Here is a 23,801-nt window from a genome sequence, read left to right as displayed (position 1 = left end):
TCATATAATTTATTATTTGTTAAGCATGTGTTATTCATCCAGGATGATGAAGAGGTGGAATTGGTGGGTGAAATAGAATTGGGATTAGAAGAAAAAAGATGGAGGAAGAGTGGATAAGGCAGAGAAAAAGTTGGATGAATAGGAGGAGTAGGTGGAATGGAAGTGATAGAAGAGAAAGAAAGTGAATTGATGGTCCGAGGGGAAGAGGGTCTATAATGAATGAGAATGTAGCTCTCCCATCCTGTGCTTCACGCTCCTATATTGTCTCTTCCACAAATAATTACTATTTTGTGTGTCTGCTTGAATACCAACCTGGATTAATTGATTTATGTTAATGAGAGTTTCAAAATTGCAACAAAAAGTAACTCCAGCACACGTAACATGCTCAAGGGATTGCTCCGTGTTTAATGTCAATCCAACAATACTGTTGGATTTACATTAAACACTGGAGCAATCCCTTGAGCATGTTACGTGTGCTGGAGTTACTTTTTGTTCATTGATTGTGGAGGGGCCGTCCTCCTATACCCCAGGCACCGTATTTTGTGGCACACTTTCACATTGTGTAGAAGATGTTGCAAGAATTGCAAACTATCAGGTGTAAATGCTTGTTTGTCATCTAGGGTGCACACCTTTTCTACGTTCAATGATCTGTACATGTACATTATTTCCCCTTCTAAGTAACTTTATATACATTGTAATCTTTACCTTGTCCTTTGTATGAATGCCTGATGAAGGGAGGTTTCATACCACCCAGGAGTATTGCGTCACCCATATTTGTTCTGAATAAGTTGGGGTAACACCTCTTATGGATATTCATGATCATTTTATTTATACAGCACCAGTTCATTATGCAGCCCTTAAAATTAATTTGTAACACACTATAAACTTACAATAATGTAACAAACAAGGGTTACAGAATAAAAATGTGAGCAAACCACTAGAATTAACAATCTAAAGGTCAAACATGGATGTTTGTATGTGTGCCTGAATATGTAATGTTTAGTAAAGTATTGTGCTTTGACAGATGGCAAATTTTATATTGGACACCACTGTACAAAGCAAAGTGCAGGATGCCATAGGGTACAAATATCAGAACGATCTTGCTGAAATCCTATATTTCTGTGTGATCTAGGATTTTGTATAATGCTTCTGTACCTCTGTACCTGTCTGTCTTTACTACAACCGGAGTGTTATATCTATGTGTTACTTGAGTATTATCGGTGTATGTTTCTTTAGTCACTATGCAAGTAAAACAACAAGTTCACTCTGGAGATAATGCCATTGCAGAGCATTTGTCTATCTATTATAGAACAGTGTGTATCTGTCAAGAAAAGAAAGTTGTTTAACAGTAGCTTGAGTCTTATCATTCAAGTTTCTTTGAACAGTAGGACTCACTCGGCTAATATGCTGCATTTTAAAATGTTTGTCATGATGTGTCAGGAACTCTAGAAGCCTTTTAGTGTTTATATGTACTTGAAGGGATACTGTCACGGGAAAACATGTTTTTTTAAAAGGTATCAGTTGCGCTCCAGCAGAATTCTGCACGGAAATCTGTCTTTTAAAAGAGCAAACAGATTTTTTTTAATATTTAATTTTGAAATTTGGCATGGGGCTAGACATTTCCCAGGTGCCCCCAACCATGTGACTTGTGTTCCGATCAAACTAAAGTCACTCTTTACTGCAAGTTGGAATGATATCACCTTCCCCCCCCCCAGCAGCCCATCAGTAGAGCAATGGGCAGCTAACCAGATAGCAGCTACCTGACACCTCTGCTGAAGGATTGTTTTGAATTGCTAAAAGCCTTGGGTGCTATTCTCATGTCTACCACTAGGTGGACCTGGGTCGTATTGAAGTACAATGTGAAGGGGAGAAACTAGCTGCCTCAAAGCAGTTCAATTGTGCAGCACTGGCTCCTTCTCAAAGCTCAGAACCAGGCACAATGCACTGAGATGGCTGCCTCCACACTAAAATTACAGCTAAAAAATACATTTGTTGGTTCAAGAATACAATTTTAAATGGTAGAGTGAATTATTTGCAATGTAAACCGTGTAATTTGGAAAAGTAAACCATAAAACTAATGACAGACTCCCTTTAAAGTCATTTGCCAGGTACCTCTGTTTATATTATTTCCCACTTAGTTTCCTTATCTAATATTCATTTTTCCATCTGGAAAGTGAAATCTGATATATCAATGAGAGGAAGCGATGAATGATCTTACATCAGCCTCTCAGCTTGAAAGCCTGGAAAAGGAATGGAACCAATTGAAATATGCTGTATATCTCTTTTTGTGTTGATGATGATGACTTAAGGAAGGGGGAGGCAGGAACTAGTAATGGGAGCCAACTCTGTGCCGTTATGCTGCAGCCATGAATGTGACCAAGGAAGGTGGGAGGGAATCTTTACAGCCCTCGCTGCCTGCTATTTTTAATATGTGAGTAACATGCCTTACGGCACCCTCCCATAACATTGAGAGAAGGCTTTTCTTTTAACCAATGACAAGATCAGCCAGGGATAAACAGAAGGCAGGAATAATGTCCAGACTGAAAACATCATCATACACTGCATGGCTGGCTGCATGTAAACAAGAGCTGATCATTGAGTGCCCTTGGGTTTTCTATTTGGTAAGAGAGCTTTGTTTTGTGTCTTGTAACCCCTGGGTTTGCGTGTAAATTTATATTCAGCCAAACCCTGTCTAAGGAATGTTCTTTTTGTCTGTTTAAAGCCTTGCGCAGCATTTTTACTTTGTTAGTTTGGATGGGAGTTTAACCATATGTTTTTGATCTTAGGACACTGTACACATACAGATACATTTCGTAGACCGATAGTCCATGCAGTTTGTGAAGTGTAGTGTTTGTAGACATAGTAGAACCTAGAGGAAGGCCAGTTTCCTGTTGAAAGCATGCCAACTAATCTGCGCTGGGAAATTAACTGCTGGAAAGTTATTTAAAGAAGTTCCTTGCCAGTTTTTCTGACAATGATATGGGAAAAAATAGGTTAAAGTCTTCTTTTGACCGTGTACCCAAAACATGTATCCACCTTAATAATAGGTGCATCATAACAATAATGCTTGTTTGGCCCCATTCTGTGCAAGTAGCATTAGAAGTAGAAGGCCATCTTCAAGGTGCCCCATGCAATTATTTTCAAACATTAATTATGATTACACAGTGATTTATGGCAACAATGATCCTTGTACCAGACTAAATGAACAGATTTGCCAAATGAAATTCATTTGGAATCCAACAGGCATTGATCTGGTGGAGTGGAAAATACAGTGGTCCATTGTGTTTAGCATTTAGACAGTATCACTGTCAAGTAGCCGTGTCCAGCAACTGTGTGAAAATGTGAGATAAAAAACGCAGGGGTACAGAGCTTAAAACTTGCCCAGCCCATGGGTCATCTGTACTTTAATTCCCAAGCAAGCTTGATTTAATGGTTAGTATACATCTAAAACACACTAAACAAATATCCTTTGCCCTAGAAATGGCATTTAGAGAAGGGTCAATTGAGAATTTATGAAGTAATTCAATGCTAAGCAATGTTTTACATGTACAGAAGTAGGCAAATTATCAGCACACAAAAAAGTCTGAGGTTTTAGAGTAGTTTAGGGACTATATAAATGCCTTGGAGAACCAGATGTGACCTTTAAGTCTTTAGCTGGAGGCATGTTCTGCTCATTGACTGTCCAACACACATTTGCATTGATTCTGCAGTCTACCATACTCCATACACAGTATTTAATTACTACATTGTAAATCATTTAAATACTCTTGTTTTAAATGGCTATAAACCGTAATATGGAGCTTGCAATTGACGTTTAATTACAATCTGCAATTAGAGAGTCTGTAAAAAGAAAAAAACTTGCTTCAACAGCCACTGATTTTTGCATTTGGTAACAGAAGAGAAAGCAGCTTGACTGCCTCCCAAAGTTACAGCACTAATGTGAATTGTTCAATACCTGAGTTTCCCATCCAGATCCTCTTACACTGAGACACAAAGCTCCTCTGAGGGCCAAGCGCTGCCTTTCATATTAGGAAGGCAGCAGATGTAAGTTTCATAATTACCTGAAATAAGTGCTTCCCAGCAGGCAAAAAAAGTCTTTTAAAAAGCAAGGCTTAATAACGCAGCACTCTTTTCATGGACAAAATAAAAGAAAGTTTTTTGTTTTATGTTCTTTTACTCTGTATATTGCTGATAATATAGAGAGCAGTGTGGTTTCAGTTCAGGATTAATTGTGATAGGATCATGGTACAGAAAATGAAAGCGTGAATTTCCTTCTATGAATGAATGTACAAATCAGCTGTTGCCACCAGACACCATTATTTCTATGAACCAGTAAACCTATTCACAGCTCTCCAATTCACTGAGCCTATGAATGGTGTAAACTGTGGTGCAGGCGCCTGTACAGCTATTTATACTGTGATGGGTTTGTTGTGGAATCTCTGGGGGATGTGTTGGGTTCTTTACACACTGCATTGGGGCATATAGTGTAATCACATGGAGGAGGAAGGTGTTTTTGGGGTGAAAAATATAGTTACTACATTATAAGCTGTGTGGAACAGACTAATGCTAAAAGTGCTGGTCCAATTTGCTATTGAATTTACACTGTAGCCCAGTCTTCAGTTTGATTGCAGTTTTTGAAATTTAGGGGCCCACTTATCAAACAGTAGCTAAATACAGCACACATCATCATATGATTGTCATACATCAACATGTAAAAACCTGCATATTTATCAAGCTGTGTATTCATTTTCAGCATAACATTTTTTCCTGTAACTTCCAGCATCAAACCAGCAGGCACTTGAAAATGCTGATTAAAGAACCGCAAACATCCATTGCTGTTTTTTAGTGCAGAAATTGACTTGCCGGCTTAACTTTTCCCTAAGATTGTGAACTTTCTCGGCTCCTTAATCTGGGCAGTAATGTCACAGGGGGCAGGGAGTGGTGGGCTGTTGATGTCACGGAGGTTCCTAATTTGGAAAACAGGGCAGGCAGTTTTGACCCAGACAGTCCTTCCAAAAACTTTTTGGCATTTTATTAACTTATTTTTGAGAACTGATAGATGTATGTGCATTTTGTGCCTTTCTATCTTTTAACTGCAGGGGTGTGCAAAAGGTAGACCCTTTAGCTATTGATCAGTAGACCTCAAGACAGTGTCAACAAACAGCTTGTCTAAATCACCCTCCTGTTTCATGCTTTTCATTCAAATATTTATGTTAATGTAACATAAGAACTTGTTTTTTGATAAATATAACAATATACATTTTCTCATAAATCAATATTAAAATAATATTTTCCATGGGACAGAAAACTAACAATGCTTTTATGGATGTAGATCCTAATTGGACAACATCACTAAAAGTAGACCTCGAATTAGCAAAGAATGGGCACTCCTGCTTTACTGGCATCAAGCATTCGTTTCTTAGGTGGGTGGCAACCCTAGTTAAGAGCAATGTCTGCTGACAAGCCATATTTATTGACATTTATCAAATGATAATAAGACTAGCCTCTGCAGCATTTTCTGAAAACAACATCACTATAGGCCTTTCAGACATTTATGATGAATACTATGGGCACCTAGGCCTGGAGTTAAGTACCCTCAATGGAATATTTTGAATGATTTTTTCTCATATTGTATCATCCAGCATTTGAGTTTGAAAAAGAGATGATTTAGGCCAAATTGTCGCTTTACTCAAACCCTGCCAACTTTCCAGTTAGTACCACCCACATAGAGGTCTGTTGTTCGGGGTGATGTTTTAGCTGCTGTTTTTAAACTTTTTCTGGCTTGTCAGTGTCTTATCAAATCCAATGTGTAGACTCTGCGAATGTTCTGAATGTGGGGAATTATTTAAAGCCACAATTGTTATTATTGCTGCTAAAATAGCAATGCGGCCATAAGGAATTGCCAATAGAATGACTGATTACTGCAGTTTGGCTGTTTATTCCTGTAGTTCTTGCAGAAATCGAATGAGCCAATGTTTTCAAAGGTAGGCTGTGGTCCACCCCAAAACATGTTATTGCTTTTGCATTTCTGTAAGCCTTTACTTAGCAATGGAATGTGTTCAGGTAATTCTTGCTGTGTTTCACAGGAACCAGTCAGCATGTGGCCATCTTCATCTGATGGAAAACTGCAGCAGAGAACATGCCCTGCTCCACCTGTCATTGCTCTGATTGAATACTAGTGAATGCAAAGTGCCCTCTTGGTCATATGGATTAGTGACAGGGGTAAGGGGCATAAATGCTCACATCGGCTCCCCATGTTTGTCAAATGGAGCACTTTCAATTCATTAGTATTGGGAGTGATGACAGGCTGAGAGAAGTGTTTTCTGCAGGATAGGAGAGGTAGACAAAAGGCCCCATGTGCCATAGCCCTACAGGTTATACTCAAACACTTTCCTTATTCTAGTATAACATACAGTAGGTATGGACAGTCTTGGTGAATAAGAGTTGAGAAGTTGTTGAGAGGCACCACAACAGCAAAGTAACCACAATCCATAAATAAACTCAACTATACCTTGCATTTAAATATGTCCCATTCATAAATATCCGTCACATTCACAAATATCATCACAATGTATTACATAAATACAAAAGGGTGGCAGGTCAGCCTACCCATAACTGATTCTGAATATTGTATATTATAATTATAGGGTTTCAAATTTCTCATTCTACCCAGTGCCTGCATCCAAAATAAATTAATGTCTAAAAGCAGTCTTGTTGTTTGGATTACAATTTTAGCTGAAGACTCAGAGGGTACAATAGGAATTGTAGTTTTGTTTTCCCTTGTAATTGTAGTTTACAATAGGAATTGTAGTTTAGTTTGTCTGTATTTATCAGACAGATTGGCCTGGAGAAATGCAGCCTGAATCTAGTCATTGTGCAGGACAGTTTTCTGTTTTGATTGACTGTCATTTGATTGGCCAAATAGTACAGCAGTCTAATAGCACCAAACAATTGAAGGGTTTTGTATGCAATTAAATAAAATGTGATGTGTCTTTCTGCATCCACTACATTTATGTATGTCTTCTGTGGTGTAGCCATGTGGCAGCCAATCAAGCTGAAACAGGGCTATAGGGCACATGTTCCTCCCCAACAAGATACATTAATAAATAATAATAACAGACTTTTCAACATTGCATTTTTTTGTGTAAACCATTTATGAGGTGGCACTTAGCTGTTTTTTTTATCTTCTCTGTACATCACCAAGCGAAAGCATTGTTCTATTGTCTTGAAAGGATAAGGCAGTAAGTGGATCATCAATGAATTAGTAATGATTATGAATGTAGCTATTAAATTGAATGCAAATTCTGGCTAAATTTTTTTTTTTTTTTATCCAGATGTTACTTTTTGTCCTCATCGTACTGAATAAAAAAGTGCATATCTAAACTGCACTGCTGCTTATGGACATATGTGGTTGCCCTTGTTTTATGCGTGTTACCTAGCTGCCTCCACAACAAACATTTTACCATGCCCCTGTATCATGCTTTCAACATGGTGGCAGTTAATTTTTTTCCCCCTGATACAGAGACACAGTAATTTAAAATTGTGCTTGGAAGGGCTCTGGGGACCAATGTAATTTAATATAGATGAAAATAAATGTTCATGTTCCACACTAAAGGACCAGGGGGCTGGACTTACTGAAGCCAGGGGTGATGGTAGCTCATATTCTCGTATATAATTGGCTTTGCTACAGTGATATGAATGCTGCTATAGAGGAAAGCATTCCAAATTAAATACAGTTAGCTCCATAAATATTGGACAGACAACTTTTTTTTCTAATTTTGGTTCTGTACATTACCACAATGAATTTTAAATGAAACAACTTAGATGCAGTTGAACTGCAGACTTTCAGCTTTAATTCAGTGAGTTAAACAAAAAGATTGCATAAAAATGTGAGGAACTAAAGCCTTTTTTTTAAAACAATCACTTCATTTCAGGGGCACAAAATTAATTGGACCAGGGGTTCAAAAGTAATTGGACAATTGACTCAAAGCTTATTTCATGGGCAGGTGTGGGCAATTCCTTTGTTATATATATCAATGAAGTAGATAAAAGCCCTGGAGTTGATTTGAGTGGGGGAGGGGGTGCTTGTATGTGCAAGATTTTGTTGTGAACGGAAACATGCGGTCAAAGGAGCTCTCCATGCAGGTGAAACAAGCCACCCTTAAGCTGCAAAAACAGAAAAAAACCCATCTGAGAAATTGATACAATATTAGGAGAGGCAAAATCTACAGTTTGGTACATCCTGAGAAAGAAAAAAAGAAGCACTGGTGAACTCGGCAATGCAAAAAGACCTGGACGTCCACGGAAGACAACAGTGGTGGATGATCGCAGAATCATTTCCATGGTGAAGAGAAACCACTTCACAACAGCCGAACAACACTCTCCCGGAGGTATTTGTATCGATATCCAAGTCTACCATAAAGAAAAGACTGCATGAAAGTAAATACAGAGGGATCACTGCAAGGTGCAAGCCACTCATAATCATCAAGAATAGAAAGGCTAGATTGGACTCTGCTAAAAAAAAAAAACATCTAAAAAAAAGCCAGCACAGTTCTGGAAAAAAGTTCTTTGGACAGATGAAATCAAGATCAACCTCTACCAGAATGATGGCAAGAAAAAAGTATGTAGAAGGCGTGGAACAGCTCATGGAGGGCCAAGTCAGTCACCTGATCTGAACCCAATTGAGCTGCATTTCACTTGTTGAAGACTAAACTTCAGACAGAAAGGCCCACAAACAAACAGCAACTGAAAGCGGCTGCAGTAAAGGCCTGGCAGAGCATTAAAAAGGAGGAAACCCAGAATCTGGTGATGTCCATGAGTTCAAGACTTCAGGCTGTCCTTGCCCGCAAAGGGTTTCAACCAAGTATTATTTTCAGTTTTTTAATTTGTCCAATTACTTTTGAGCCCCTGAAATGAAGTGATTGTGTTAAAAAAAAGGCTCACATTTTTATGCAATCTTTTTGTTCAACCCACTGAATTAAAGCTGAAAGTCTGCAGTTCAACTGAGTTGTTTCATATAAAATTCATTGTGGTAATGTACAGAACCAAAATTAGAAAAAAAGGTCTGTCCAAATATTTATGGACCTACCTGTACATTGTACCTCATAAGTCTTGGCCTTTAAATGGTATGAGATCCATTTTTATGTTGTCTTGTCGTTTGTTAGTGGTTTTTGCAGAAGGGGGGATGTGATCAGTTTGAGCTTTCCAGGTACCTCCCGGTGTCATGGAGGCATCCTATGTAATAAGCGTTCATAAAATAAATACTACTTACTAATACTTACTAGAATGCAATTAATTAGTTGTAAGTCCAACACCAACTCCAAACATATGGACTGCAAGTGTCCTATTAATCCCCAGCCATTCTAAGATACCTCAAATACCAAACATGAATAGTGTTTATGATGAGCATACTTCTTGTCTATTATTTTAATTAGGAAATATGTATGGGGTTTGGTTATTTCTTCGACTCTCTGTATAACGAGTTAGCTTACGTAAGGGAGGGGTTTGTTTATACAGAGACTCCTCTATGGACTGGTTTTGATTGTTTTGTTTGTTTTATTTGTGCCTCTTGGAAAGTGGAATGTAACTTTTGAGTTAAAATTTTGTCCAGTTGATTGCAAAAAATATCAAAAACCATATATATTTCCTAATTAAAGCAATGGGCATAATGTATGTTCAGTAGAAGCCCCTAATCATTCTACTAATGTTAAAAAAGTGGGTATACTTGCCCTTAATGAGCTGAGCAACCTGCTTAAAATAGGCAACGAACTACCACAATCTAAAGGGCGATTACAAAAACGCATATGAATGTGCATCTCTTAAAATGCATGCTGAACATTTGAAAACACATATTGTGTTTTTGTGTTGTTTGCTGCAAGTAAATGGGTACTTGTGTATGCATATAATCAAACGTCCGACATGTGAAAGCCCAAAAGCTGGAACTACACAATGCGTCTTCATCAGATCCAACGGGCTGAGAGGAAACGGATGCAACGAAAATAAGTTAAGTAATAGAAATGTCCTTGTCGCTGCGTGCATCCGACACGACTGTCAGATGAAGACACAACGTGCAGTGCTCGCATCATGTTGTGTCGGATGCATGCAGCGACAAGGTCCGAAATTTCTATTGCTTTAGGTGGCCATACACCGGGAGATCCACTCGTTTGGTGATGTTGCCAAATGAGCGGATCTCTCCCCAATATACCCACATTGAGGTGGGCGATATTGGGCTGATCCGATCGTGGGCCCTAGGGCCCAACGATTGGATCAGAATGGAGGCAATACGGGCGGTCGCGATCCGACGGGATTTTTTTACCCTGCCCAATCAACATATGGCGACTTTCGTCCAGATATTGATCGGCAATGCCCATCGAATTGTGTAGTTCCAGCCTTAGTTTAACAATTTTTAAAAAAAGGTATGGTAGGTCTGCTCTTTATATGGTTATGAACCCTTTGGACTCTTCACGTCTTTACAACTGGTTCTTTCTTGTATTTACTGACCCCTTACTCATTGAAACAAACATTTAAATTAAAACAATTGAATGCAATTAGCTAATAATAGATCCTATTTAAAATTCTTCTTAATTGCTTAATAATCTATGTTGCGGCATCTTTACCTAACAGCATATTTTAGTAGGTCACTTCAAACAACACACTTTCAGATGTTCATTAGTATATTCTGCGTTTTTCTCACCTCATAAATGAATCCGCCTCATAGTGGTACGAAAAGCCAAGTGGAAGGCTACTGACCTGTATGAAATAAAGATTCTTTTTTTTTTTTTCTTTTTTTTAAATTCTGGCATAACATGGTATTTGTTATCATGAGGGAACGGTTGTTCTAGAATAAAATGTGTATCAATTTTAAACAAGCCTTATTTTTTATTATCTGGCATTTTTGGCCGAGCTGAACATTTCCCACTTATCTCTTTCCCCCCCCCCCTTCACAGAAATTCATGTAGCTATTGTCCCTTGACTCAGCGTATTGTGTCAATCCTGTAGGAGCCTGAGAAACATCCCTCCAGCCTTTTACACCAGCCCAGTCATTCCTCAAACTGCTGACTGATGCTGTGAGGGTGAGAAGAAAAAAGACAAATCCCTGTGCAGCTCGCTGCTGCATCCCCATCCCACAATGCTTTGCCTCTTTTGCTGCAGTCTTTCAGTGCCAGCTTCCCAGAGAAAAGCCATGCACTAAATAAATAAAGATTGATAGGTTTGAATGCTATCGAGGGACTCTAAAATAATCGATGACCCAGAACCTGTTCTGGTTTTTTTTTTCTTCCCTGATGAGAGAAGCTGCAGCTGCCTATCTTGGTTCTGCTACGTTGTGCCGGTGCGTCATTGCTGTACCAGGAATCCAGCATCAGCCACTGATACACGGTTGTGTGGGAATGGCTTTCATACGGAGGATTACTTGCCCTGCCTCTCCATGCAGTGTGCCTGGAAATCTTTACTAGCAAGGATGATGCTTTCTCCTTTGGGATTTTTTGTCTCTTGTTGCTACAATCGGTCTTTTTGCTGAGAACATAGATTTGAGTACATAGATTTGCCAAGGACAATGGGTATGTATGCCATGAATCAGGTGAGGCTGTGCTTTCGGCTGGTGTTGTTAACTGGCGTATGCACCTGCTAGCTTTCTCTTGATACATCGAGTTGCTTGGGGGAATTGTTCTCCGGTTAACAATACAGAATGGATCCTCTTATGCAGCTATGACTGTGGTTATTGTGTTCATTGTGTTCCAAAATTGCTGCTTTTGTTTGTCGATCAGATGGTTAAATGTCCTTTTATTTTTCATTTGAAAAAGAGAACTAAAAAAAAAAAAAAGATGATTCTATCCCCTCCCACTTAAACATCAGCCTTGTATGTAGCTGCGCTGGGACATAATCACATTAGGAGCCTCTCCCATCACTATCCATTATGAGATGAATGGAGATGGACGGCCCCTGGACTCGGCTGCTCCATAGCTCTGTGATGTGTCTGGATGGGGAGCAGATGGCAAGGCAAGCATTACTAGCTCTTGGCAGCCAGGGCACATTCTATGATAAGCTAGTGGGATTCCTTTGGGGCAGCATTTCTTACGTTGTATTACATAACAAATATTTGTTGTATCAGCTGTAGGATGTATTTGTTAATAAGAGAAGCAGCCTGCACATATTGGATGTTTTGTGGGAGAACTGCCAAGTCTGTGTATAATTGAATAGCATGTGGTCTGTTCAGTTCAGCTGCTACAGGTATGGGATCCGTTATCCGGAAACCGGTTATCCAGAAAGATCCAAGTTACGGAAAGGCAGTCTCCCATTGACTCCATTAGAACCAAATAATCCAATTTATTTTAAAATTATGTACTTTTTATCTGTGATAATAAAACAGTACCTTGTACTTCATCCCAACAAAGATATAATTAATCTTACTGGAAGCAAAACCTGTCTACTGAGTTTATTTAATGTTTACATGATTTTCTAGTAGTCTTAATTATGAAGATCCAAATTACAGAAAAACCTCAGGTTCTGAGCATTCTGGATAATACTGTAGGTCTCATACCAGTACTAAGAATGCTTTCTCTTTTAGAGTTTCATGGTGTGAGTATTAAGGATGCACTGACTTCATCATTTTCACAACATTTTCATCAAATGCTTCACAAAAGATGGTGCCACATACCAAACTGTACTGGAACCCTAATAAAGGACTTGTATAATTTGTCAGCAAAAAATGTTCATGTTGTCATAACCTTTAAGGGACTGGATTTGGCAAAACTGAATCCTAACTTTATTGGATCCATATATATTTAAGGGCCATTATTTTTTACAGAGCCTTTGTTTTTACTTGTTTGATTAGATGTATGCTATGGAAGGGTAGCCTGTCACTTTCCAGATGTTGTCCAACTACAACCCCTAGCTATTCCATCATAGGGAATTTTTCAAATGCCTATTTCAAGTGACTACTCTAGCAGAGGATGAGCCCTATGTATGCTACATAAACATAAGGGAATGCCATGCTAACATGCAACAAGGCCTGTATACGCAATTAACCCATGATACCAAAATCGTTAAATAATGCTTTGTTAAACCATGCTGTCATTGATATTAGTAAAAACAACTACATAGTTCATGGTCAGATAGTGTTATGTTGGGAGGTGGGGGAAGTAATGTAGTTTTGTTCTATTAACAGGGGAAACAGAGTAAAGCTGGCCATAGATGTTGAGATTTTTAAAAGATCCGATCCTCATCGTGAGACCACGATTTTCTTGGAACGATCGTACGAATTGACCATCCACTAAAAAGACAAAATTTGCCAGGAAAACAAAGTGTAGCTGCCTGCTTGGCCCTGCAAACATAGATAGATTGCACTGGGACCGACAAAGATTTTTTGACCTGGCCGATCAATTTCCTAACAGATGTCGGCCGAAAAATCGTAAGATGTACGATCGTTCGAATCCCACTAACCGCACGATAATTTCGAAGGATTGGTCGGACTTCCCTAAAATCGGTCTTTCGGCAAGAAGAATCGTCACGTCTATGGGGAGCTTTAAAATCTGTATCCATTCTTGCATAACTTTATCTGCTTAATTCCTCTGAACAAAAAGTAATTATCTATGGAGTCTTGCTTTCTGCCTCTAATCCTGATATTCCAGTCACAGTATGATGGATCAAGCTCTCTCCCTGAGAGAAGAGTTGTCATAAATCAAATAGCATTATGTTTCTAATAAAACTGCTGTAAATGGCCAACGACAAGAAAGGAAAAATAGAAATTATTTGTGTATTTATGGTTTGTCTTCAGCCCTAAAATAAACTAGCTTGTATCCACCATAGATATGTAACAGATGGACCTCTTAATTCAGTAAAGTAGGTTTCTTTTATCCCTCATCTGATTTCTGAGTGAACCTTTGCTTTTTTTTCTCTTAACGTGGGTGGACAGCAGCAAAAGCAATTTTAACAGGATTGGTTTGAGGATTGTTTGCTTATACTGCAGAGCAGCTTGTTATCAGCTGAAAGTCTACAGACAAAACCTGCTTAGACCTTTCTGTATATGAAAAACTCATTTGTGATTTGTGTAAGTGAAAGTATCATGTATAGGAAATATTTGTTATACATAAAAACACAACAGGGAAAGAATGTGAATAATGATGTTAAGATCTGGTAGGTAGGAGTAAGTCCAAAAACTACAGCCTATATGAGACTGCACCCCGTATAGTTTTGGCCAGGTTCTAAACAAAATCAGTAGTGTGAATTAGGTGGGCAAACATATATATAATTGATTTGTCTTTAAGTATGGCCTTGCTAGAAGACCTTTTTAGTGAACTATCCTGTCAGAACTGGTAGGGCATCAGTAAGTGGTACTCAGGGTTGAACTGGGCCTGCAGGACACCGGGAAAAAACCCAGTGGTCCCCGCCGACCCAGTCCCTGGATACGCACGGTGGTAAATTGCACCTTCCTGATTGTTTCTTTACTTTGGATTATTTCTATTCAGCCAGACAATCTTGAATTGTACAGCTTTTGGGAGCAAATGTTTGATTATTATTCTGGTTTGTGTATTGCCTTTTTTATAATTGCATTTGTGTATTGGTCTTTTAACTTGGGATTCATCATAATCAACATTTTTTTGGGAATTCAGATCTTAAAAACCTTATATTTTGGTGAAATAATTACCTTTCAGACAGTTTTATCCTCCCCTGTTGATAATTTCCTTTGTACTGGTCTGAATCACCCTAAAACAATAGATTATTGCAACCGTACCAAATGCATTGCACAGGGAATGTTAGTTGCCATGCTACTAGCCTCACTGGTGACATTCTCCTTAATTTGAACATCACTCCTAGAGGCTATATATACTGTAGATGGTGCTGTATTGAAGCTTAAAAAAAAGCAATATGACTGCCCCATTTTCGAGTTAAGATACAGAGATGAAGAGAAGGAAAAACACTGGACACAATTTGCCTGTGTGTTGCAGTTTTTCAGTATACTTTATCTGAAATGTATATGTAATTTTGTTGGTTTTTGTGTCAGGTTGTTTTATACTGCAAAATTCCAAATGCTTTACATTGGATTAGTATTCACCTAGTAAATTGTTAAAGGCATACTTTCATTATTTTGTGTGTGTAACATGATTTGAAGAGCTTTCCTTAAATGATCAGAGCCCGTTCTTCTAAACTAGACTCCATTATGCTGTGACTAATAGGGCATAGAAATTCTTTCCTCCCAGAACTGAATACAAAGTGTATTGCTGAGAATGCAGAAGAAAAGCCTTTTTGATTCTTTACCCTAGCCTCCACATTAGACTCTCAGAATTAACTCCTTACCTCCATTCACCTTTAAGGTGAAAATAAACCCTGTTGAATATTGGGCTAAGGATAGGGGTTGTTTGTGGTGTTCCCAGAACATCCTCACTGTTGTGTTCAATTGCTTGCTTTAAATTTTAGGGAAAGGTTATGTAATGAAAGGTGCACCATTTTCTTCAGGTCTTATCACCTGTAGCAACAAATCAGCAGCCAACATTTACTGGTCAACTTTTTAAGGGTTACTGGGGTTACTGCATATATAATAAATAGGGGAAAGGGTTCTGGTTTGTATTGTGAGTAGTTGAAAAACTGAGAGCAAGATGGTGAGACAAAAAGTAAAGAGGAGAGCACTAGAAATAGGATAAGCGTAAAGAAGGCAAAAATCAAAAGGGAAGGTGATAGATGAGCGTATAGGAAACTAGGAATGCACAAGGATAATGTAAATACGAGAAGAAGACCAGCAAAGAAATGGGGACACAATGTCAGAGGAAGAAGTGAATGAGAGATCACATGGGGAGAAATCTTCCCCAGGTGACCGCCTACAGATAAAATAAGAACAGTTTAATACCATTACAAATGTAACGAGTCTAATCTAATCCAGTGGCTGGTACAGCAAAACTAGGCAGGGTCAATACAATGGGTGTGGCTAACATTCTGACCATTTTGTATGTTTTGTTATTATGTTGACTGGTATACACCATTTATGAAAAAAGCAAAAGAACTGACCCTTGAAGTTGCACCTCCCCGTCCCATAATCCGATCACTCAGTGAACCGACTTGAAACATAACTTTTACCAAGTAGATTAAACGGAAAATCCAGGATGAAGCATTAAAATGAAGGAAGGAACAAGCAGATGGAAAGACTAAGGGTATGGGGTAGGCAATCTGTGTCTATGAGCATCAGAATGGGTCTTTGACAAAGCCCGTGGGTGAAACACGCGTCAGGCGCATTTTAGATCGGTTAGGCAGAATGAGACTAGTCCTATAGAGTATTCTCTACCTACGGAATTGGGAGGGGTGCTCTGTGGATGAAGGGGTTGGTGATCGGCGGATCATGAATGGGTAGAACTCGTCAACGCTGTTATAACTAATTGTTTGCGCCTTTGATGCAAGAAAGCAATTCAGCCAGGCAGGCTCAATATTTGATCATATTTATATGGCGCTTTAGTAACCTATCCTTGCCCACACAACCGGAAGGGGTGCATTGCGGATGAAGGGGTAGTTAATAAATGACATCTTGAAGGCGGTACCCTGAGGCGACTCCAACAGCCGTCTGCAAGCTGATTAGACGGGTCTGAGACCCATTCTGATGCTCATAAACACAGATTGCCTACCCCATACCCTCAGTCTTTCCGTCTCCTTGTTCCTTCCCTCATTTTAATGTTTTTTCCTGGATTTTTCTTTTAATCTACTTAGTAAAAGATATGTTTTAAGTCAGTTCACTGAGTGATTGGATTATGGCATGGGGAGGTGCAACTTCAAGGGTCAGTTATTTTCCTTTTTTCATATGATTTATAATTCAGACACTGCACACCATCCTCTGTCTCTCCAATTGTTGGACGGTGGTCCCTAAACTATACTGTGGTATACACCATGCACAGAGAGATTCTGCCTGCACTGGTACCTGCACAAACAACGGCAGTAATCCCATGCCAACACACTGACCATTCCTTCTTTTTGGAGATATCCCCTACACCAGCGGTCCCCAACCTTTTTTGCCCCAGGGACTGATATAAAGCCCTAATTTTTTTTCAAGGAGGTTGTGAACTGTACATGGCGCTTAAATGTCTCGCGTGCCGCGTCAAGTTCGGATGTGCCAGCATCAAATTATGTGCATGGTGCGGCAACTTCGGGTACGTTGTGTTAAATTTGGGCAGGATGCGTCAAATTTGGACGTGTCATGTAAATTTCGGGCTCGGCTTGGCTGCCCAGTTCAAGTATGTCCGCGGCCTGGCCTTTGGGGACCCCTGCCCTACACCTAACATGCTTCCATAATATGTTGAATGCTAATTTTGAGATGCACAATAACTCATGGGTAAATAGGTAGATGGTGCAATATGGAGTCTTCCAAGTTTGATGTTTTGATATATGGTCTACGTTGCTGTGAGATTCCCAGTAGTAGGGCTGGCTACACATATACTGTACAAATCAACGTAAACAGAAACTAAAATAGAAGAAAGAAGGCCCGTGTTAAAGCCTTATTGTCTAAGGCACATTCTTGGGTACATTCTTGTTAAGTTTGGGCTAGCTATGATTATGAGCATTATGTCACTGTTGTCAGTTACTGTGTGATGCTCCCTGTTTATTTCACTGCAACTATTTCTATGTGCTATTTATTCTTGGGCTGATTTTATATTAAATGAACATTAATATTCCCAGTCATGACAACATTTTGAATGTTAGTTTGAATGTTGCTAGGTGCAAGCTATACCAAAATGTACCTATTTGTAAACATTAAACAAGTTTGCACATGGGTGGGGCATTTTCCACCTTCCCTTCAGTTGTGCGTGATTTCACAGGTGCCAAACACAATGGGCAGGTGCATTACACAAAGGAAATCCTGGATTAAATGCCTACTACTGCTAATGAGAGCACCATGCACAACATTTTGAAAACTATGACCAATGGGTGGTAGGTCCAAGAAAATACAGATGCAGAATATATTTCTGTTGCATTTATTAATCTGTATGGAGCTTGTATATTTGTGTGGTTTTCCTCCCACAATCCAAAAACATAATTAGTTCCTGAGGTACATAATCCCCAGAGAGTGTGCATATAGTAGGGTAATTAGACTGTAAGCTCCATTGGGGCAGGAAATGACAGGAATAACGGTTTTAATTAAAGTGCTGTGTAAACACTCAAAATAAGCAGAGCAGAACTATTCTCCCATATTAATTACATTTGTGTTATTTGGTTTTCATTCAAGAGTGAATTCACTATTGTGATTCTGTACGAATCTTGGCAATAGCTGGCATATTCTGTATTTTAAACTGAGAATGCCTGATTGTCAGCTCTTAAATCAACAAGATGACAAAGCATTAAACGGCCCCCATGGTTTAGTGGTAGCTGACTTAGTGGAGTCTTTGTAATATCTGTGTTTCTCTAGTATAGCTCTCATATTTGATACCTGTAGAACGAGGAGGAAGCTTTGTGTATGTAATGTTAGTAGTATTGGTAGTGTATTGTTAAACTTTCACATTTAATCCAATTGTACATATTTTGCTATGTGGGGATGTATGTAAAGGCCACCTTTGTCAGTGAATGCCACTGCATTCTACTCATTCATTTTCTGATGTCATTTCTTCCAGATTAGATTTATTTTCCAAGGGAATTTCCATATAAACTATCCCCCCCCCTTTTTATTATTGTTCTAATGCCAGTCCCTCGTCCTTGTAATTAATTGTCTTCCATACTTGGCATTATCTCTGTTTGTTGGGGGAATATTTGCTGCGTTCTAAGGAAGGGAAAGTACATAAGATCACTACAAAAACTTGATTTTGAGACAATCAAATGGGATAATTGATATAGACCACTGAAGTATTTGCTGTTTCCAAAGGCTCTGGTAACTTATTTTCTTTTTATTGTTTCTTTAAACTTTTATTGCGACTGAAAAGATGGGTCCAAATACTGTTTAGGTGGATCATTATAGTAAAATACAGTGACATTTTGTTCTGCAAAGGTGCACATCTAGTTATAAATTGTTTTAAAGGTGTAGTTCACCTTAAAGGTAACTTTAAAATTGTTGCTAAATGGCCTATTCCTAGCAACTTTGCTATTGGTTTTCATTTTTTCCAGTCATCTAAGTATTCTCAGAGAAACAGAGGGTATGAAAATTGTCAAGTGTGTTTGTTTGCTGTCTTCTAATTTGCTGTGGTTTTGCTTTCCTTTGCTTATAGTGTGCAAGGTGGAAGGGAGCTTAACCCACATGACAGTGGTCTAGGATGGCCAGTGAAGGCTCCAATATCCCTAGTCCTGTGGTGCGTCAGATAGACAAGCAGTTTCTCATCTGCAGTATATGCCTCGACCGATATAAAAATCCAAAGGTACTTCCTTGTCTGCACACATTTTGTGAAAGGTGAGTCTGTCTTGTATTTTGTCAGTGTTCACCAGCAGATCCTCCCTTGTTTCCTAATCTAAAGATATGATAATTCCAGCAAAGGTACGCCTGTGGGCCTCCAGAGTATAGGGGAGCTTGCTACCCTGTACAACTTGCTCTAGTCCAAGAAAATAATTATTTCCATACCACAGAAGACTAAACTAGGGTTATAGCACCAAATTCTTCAATGAATATTGCCGTTTCTTATGCCCCTTAACTCACCATAACTGTACCATCACTACGAAGTCTGTAAGTAAGCAGATGTATTGGAATACGTTAAAATATCCGAGTTTAACCATCATTATGCCATTAAGATGCTACTGCTGAGATCTTTACTAGCTAAGATGCTTTTCAGTGTTAGTAAACAAGAGGTCAATACCTAGACTGATTATTTTTTTAATCCAAACCTTGCCTTCCAGTTTAGATTGCAAAACATCATTGCAACACCATTAATACTTTTAGAAATGTAAGTGCAAACACAATATTCATAAATGCTTCCTTTGTTCAGAAACAAATATTATCTTCACATTACAGGTGTTTGCAGAACTACATTCCAGCTCACAGCTTGACCCTTTCTTGCCCTGTCTGCCGTCAGACATCAATCTTGCCTGAGAAGGGCGTCTCTGCTCTACAGAATAATTTTTTCATTACTAACCTGATGGATGTGTTGCAGCGGAGTCCAGATAATGGCATTGAGGAATCCTCCATTCTGGAGACAGTGAGTGCAGTCGCAGCGGGAAAGCCATTGTCTTGTCCCAACCATGATGGAAATGTAAGAAAACAAATGACAACATAATTAATATTATGATGGATTCATTAAAAGAAAATAGATATTGTTGTACATTTTTAATGGTAGCATTCCACAGTATATTTGTTTTAAAGGTATTGTATCTATTAACCAGAATGCCTTTAAAAGAGTTTAAAAGGCTTAGATGAAATATAGTATCCAGGGTCCAGGGACAGTCCTCTCTCCATAGTTGCACCAGTTTGCCCCCAAATACTTTACCCTTCAGATTAGCACAGTGGAGTTCATGGGCTCCCCTTTGGATGACTAACTCTTCTCTAAAAAATGAATGCAGACATGGAGCATGCTCGGCTTAAGCAAGGTTTATATCAGTTTCAACTGCGCAAGCTAAGTGTCAGTGATCACTTACCTGAGAGGCGTTATCTGTGTTACTCTGAATCAGCGTCAGACTGGGGGATCTGGGGCCCATTGGGGCTGCTGCCTCGGGTCCACGCACGCATCTCCTGGCCCCCTGCCCTAGCTGCAACCCCCTCCACACCTGAGCCCCTCACCCCAGCTGCAATTACCATCCACCCTGCCCCGTACCTTATATATATATATATATATATATATTTGGTTTTAGCCATGCGGTGCAGCGCCTCTCAGGTGGGGAGTGGGTCTGGGTCACTAAGTTTTTTTTCCGGTGTCCTACCGCCCAGTGTGACCCTCCTCTGCATTTCTCATCGCTGGGAAGTACTCTGGGCATACTGGTGCAATTCTGGAGGTGTTGAAAGGACTGTCTAAGAATACTACATTTCATCCAAGCTTTTCGTTCTCCTCTTAAAGGAAAACTATATCCCCAAAATAAATATTTGAGCAACAGATAGTTTATATCATATTAAGTGGCATATTAAAGAATCTTACCAAACTGGTAAATATACTTTAGTAAATATTGCCCTTTTACATCTCTGGCCTTGAACCACCATTTCGTGATGGTCTCTGTGCTGTCTCAGAGATCACCTGACCAGAAATACTACAACTCTAACTGTAACAGGAAGAAGTGTGGAAGCAAAAACACAACTCTGTCTGTTAATTGGCTCATGTGACCTAACATGTACAGTTTCTTGGTTTGTTTCTGTGCACAGTGAATCGTACAATCCCAGGGGGGAGCCCTTATTTTTTAAAAAGGCAATTTCCTATTTATGATTACCCAAGGGCACATACTACTAGAAAAGTATATTATTATGAAAATGGTTTATTTACTTGAAGCAGGGTTTTCCATATGAGCTGTTTTATTCAATATCTTTTTATAGAGACCTACATTGTTCAGGGGGTATAGTTTTCCTTTTAAGTGTAATTTAGTCCTTGGCATATGTCAGATAAAGCCAGAAGTAATTTCTAATTGTAGTTGGCTAAATTGGTATTTTACATTTAATTTTCATATATTTTATGAGGGCTAATAGCAAAGAAACCATTGAAACCCATTTTGGTTACCTGTTTAAAAGCAAGCATCTCATTGGTTACAGTAAAAATGGCTCTTAAGGATGAGGTTCTGAAATATAAATATTCCTTAGTTAGTGAATGAATGCTTTTTCGATTATTATAGCGTCTATCTGACATTTTGGTCCCTGTAAAAATAAAAAAAACATTCATTCAGTAACTAAGGAGTGGGCTGATCCTTCATCTCTTTTTATATATATGTTCTATATATTATATAATATGCACTGGTCATTCGAATGAGTCAAACTTGATGAACTTTTGTCTCTTTTTTTCCAACCCAAATTAACCATATAACTATATGCAGTGGGTTACTGCATCTGTGCAAACTTTGTGCCTTTTATAATATATGGGAATTTGAATTGTCAAGCATGGCTTTAAGGCCATATTTAAATCTCATAGTGTTCCCTTGAGTAAATGAATGCATATGTTCAAAGCAATACTATAATTGCATATAGTTATCTAAACAAAACTATATTTGCAGTTTCCTGTATTTATGGAAATGTGTACATATTTGATTATGGGATACAAATGAAGTCCCACAACAACAAATTAAGTAACTTTATTTATACATAAATTATGTCTGTCTGGTATGCATTAAAAATAACCTGTGTTTATGCAACCAAAGAATGTCATTATTAAAACACCTGTATTCTAAATGACCTATCATGTACTAGCTATGCAAATTCAACACAGGAACATTGCATACTTGCTAAGTTTGGCGTAGACTAGAGATTTGCTAAGCAAATACTAGGCTTTCTAAAGACCTCATCCAGTTCTGGTATTGAGAGCTTTTGTAAACCACACATGATCTGCCCTAACACTGGTATACCATCTTGCATTTACTCTCAACCTCTGCTATCTTCCCACATACCAGCAGCCCCTACACCTGTAGTGTTATGCATGAAGCCAAGGCTATGACTGAACAAATAAATTTCAATTATCTGGAAAGACATAAGACAATAAGGTCTAGTGAAAAAGTCCAGTTTGCACATTTTATTTATTTTTCGTGCTCTCTCGCTCTGACTTGTTTACCTTTCATTAACATCATGCACTTCAAAATTGTCAGCATTGAAATAAGTAAATTACCTGTATAGCCATCTTTCAACATTGGCTATACTGTGCAGTAGTCTTGTTTGAGAACTTTCTCTGGTTCTAGTTTTATTCACAGTTTTTGTGAATGTTTTATACAGTGCAGTAAAAAGGCAGGTCACAGATTAAAAGAACACGAAAACCTGTTCTTCCTTAATTGTGCTTGGTACAGCAGAATACCAGGGCAAATGCATGTTTGCAGTACAGTTTATAAGAAATGATTGCCTGGCTTTGGCCTGCCTGGTTTTTGTTGTCTAAGCCCCAAGTGACAGCAGGTCACAGGGAAAGCCTTGCATTGGTAATATTATTTTGTATTCAACTCAGCATCTTCATTGGATAAAGATACAGCACAAATATAACCCATTGTCTGTTGAAGAGGGCTGCAACAAAGCATTTAAAATTTGATATAAGCTCCATCACGCTCAAATAAGAAACTTTCTAAATACAATCAATTATACATTCTGTACTGTTTTTAAAATAATCAAACTTAATCTTCACCATCCCTCTCTCAGCATATTTTTTCTCTTCATTCTGTCTTCATGCAGCAGTTGGGTGTCAGATTGACAGATCCAATATATCTTACAGGGGGCTCCTTTTGCCTAGAAGATGTATTAGAGCTCACTCTATTAAAATCACCAGAAATCCTGTCTCTCTACATGTAGTATTTGTGCAAAGGGCAGTTCTTTTTTTAGATTTTGTTTGTACTGGGATCAGTTATTTGAGTGAGCTCTAATTCATCTGCAAGAAAAGGAAGCTCCCTATAAAATATATTGGATCTAATTGTCTAATAATCTGACACCCAACTGCTGCATGAAGACAGAATGAAGAGAAACCGATGCTGAGAGACGGATAGTGAATATAAACTTGATTATCTCAGAAATGGTACATAATTTTTAATTGTATTTAGAAAGTTCTTAATTCAGTATGAAGAAGCTTAAATTAAAATAAAATTTTTCCGATAGTTCCCCTTCAAATGCTTTGTTGAGCAATATAATTCTTGCTTCTATAAAAGTGATGTGTTGGTAGCATCTGGGAAACATTATCACATTATTAAAAACAATAGTTTACTGAACGCAACTTTTTTTTCCCCCAGAGGACTGCACCACAGTATGATTGTTT

At 38.6% G+C, this 23,801-nt stretch overlaps 1 protein-coding gene across 9 annotated transcripts in view; it reads left to right on the top strand.

The window, feature by feature from the left end:
• trim2.L (tripartite motif containing 2 L homeolog) overlaps positions 1 to 23,801 on the top strand; it is a 71,543-nt gene that overhangs the window by 35,156 nt on the left and 12,586 nt on the right. For 6 of the 9 annotated variants that reach the window (NM_001092627.1, XM_041580541.1, XM_041580515.1 and 3 more), the window contains 2 exon segments: positions 19,170 to 19,348; positions 19,904 to 20,141. In NM_001092627.1, coding sequence (NP_001086096.1) covers positions 19,215 to 19,348; positions 19,904 to 20,141 — 372 coding nt within the window. In that variant the 5' untranslated portion in view covers positions 19,170 to 19,214. 9 annotated transcript variants of the gene reach the window in all.

The sequence above is a fragment of the Xenopus laevis genome, chromosome 1L, assembly GCF_017654675.1.
Source record: "Xenopus laevis strain J_2021 chromosome 1L, Xenopus_laevis_v10.1, whole genome shotgun sequence".
Taxonomy (NCBI): domain Eukaryota; kingdom Metazoa; phylum Chordata; class Amphibia; order Anura; family Pipidae; genus Xenopus; species Xenopus laevis.
The sequence above is the reverse complement of the archived record's forward strand: the minus strand, read 5'-3'. Positions and strand labels throughout refer to the sequence as shown.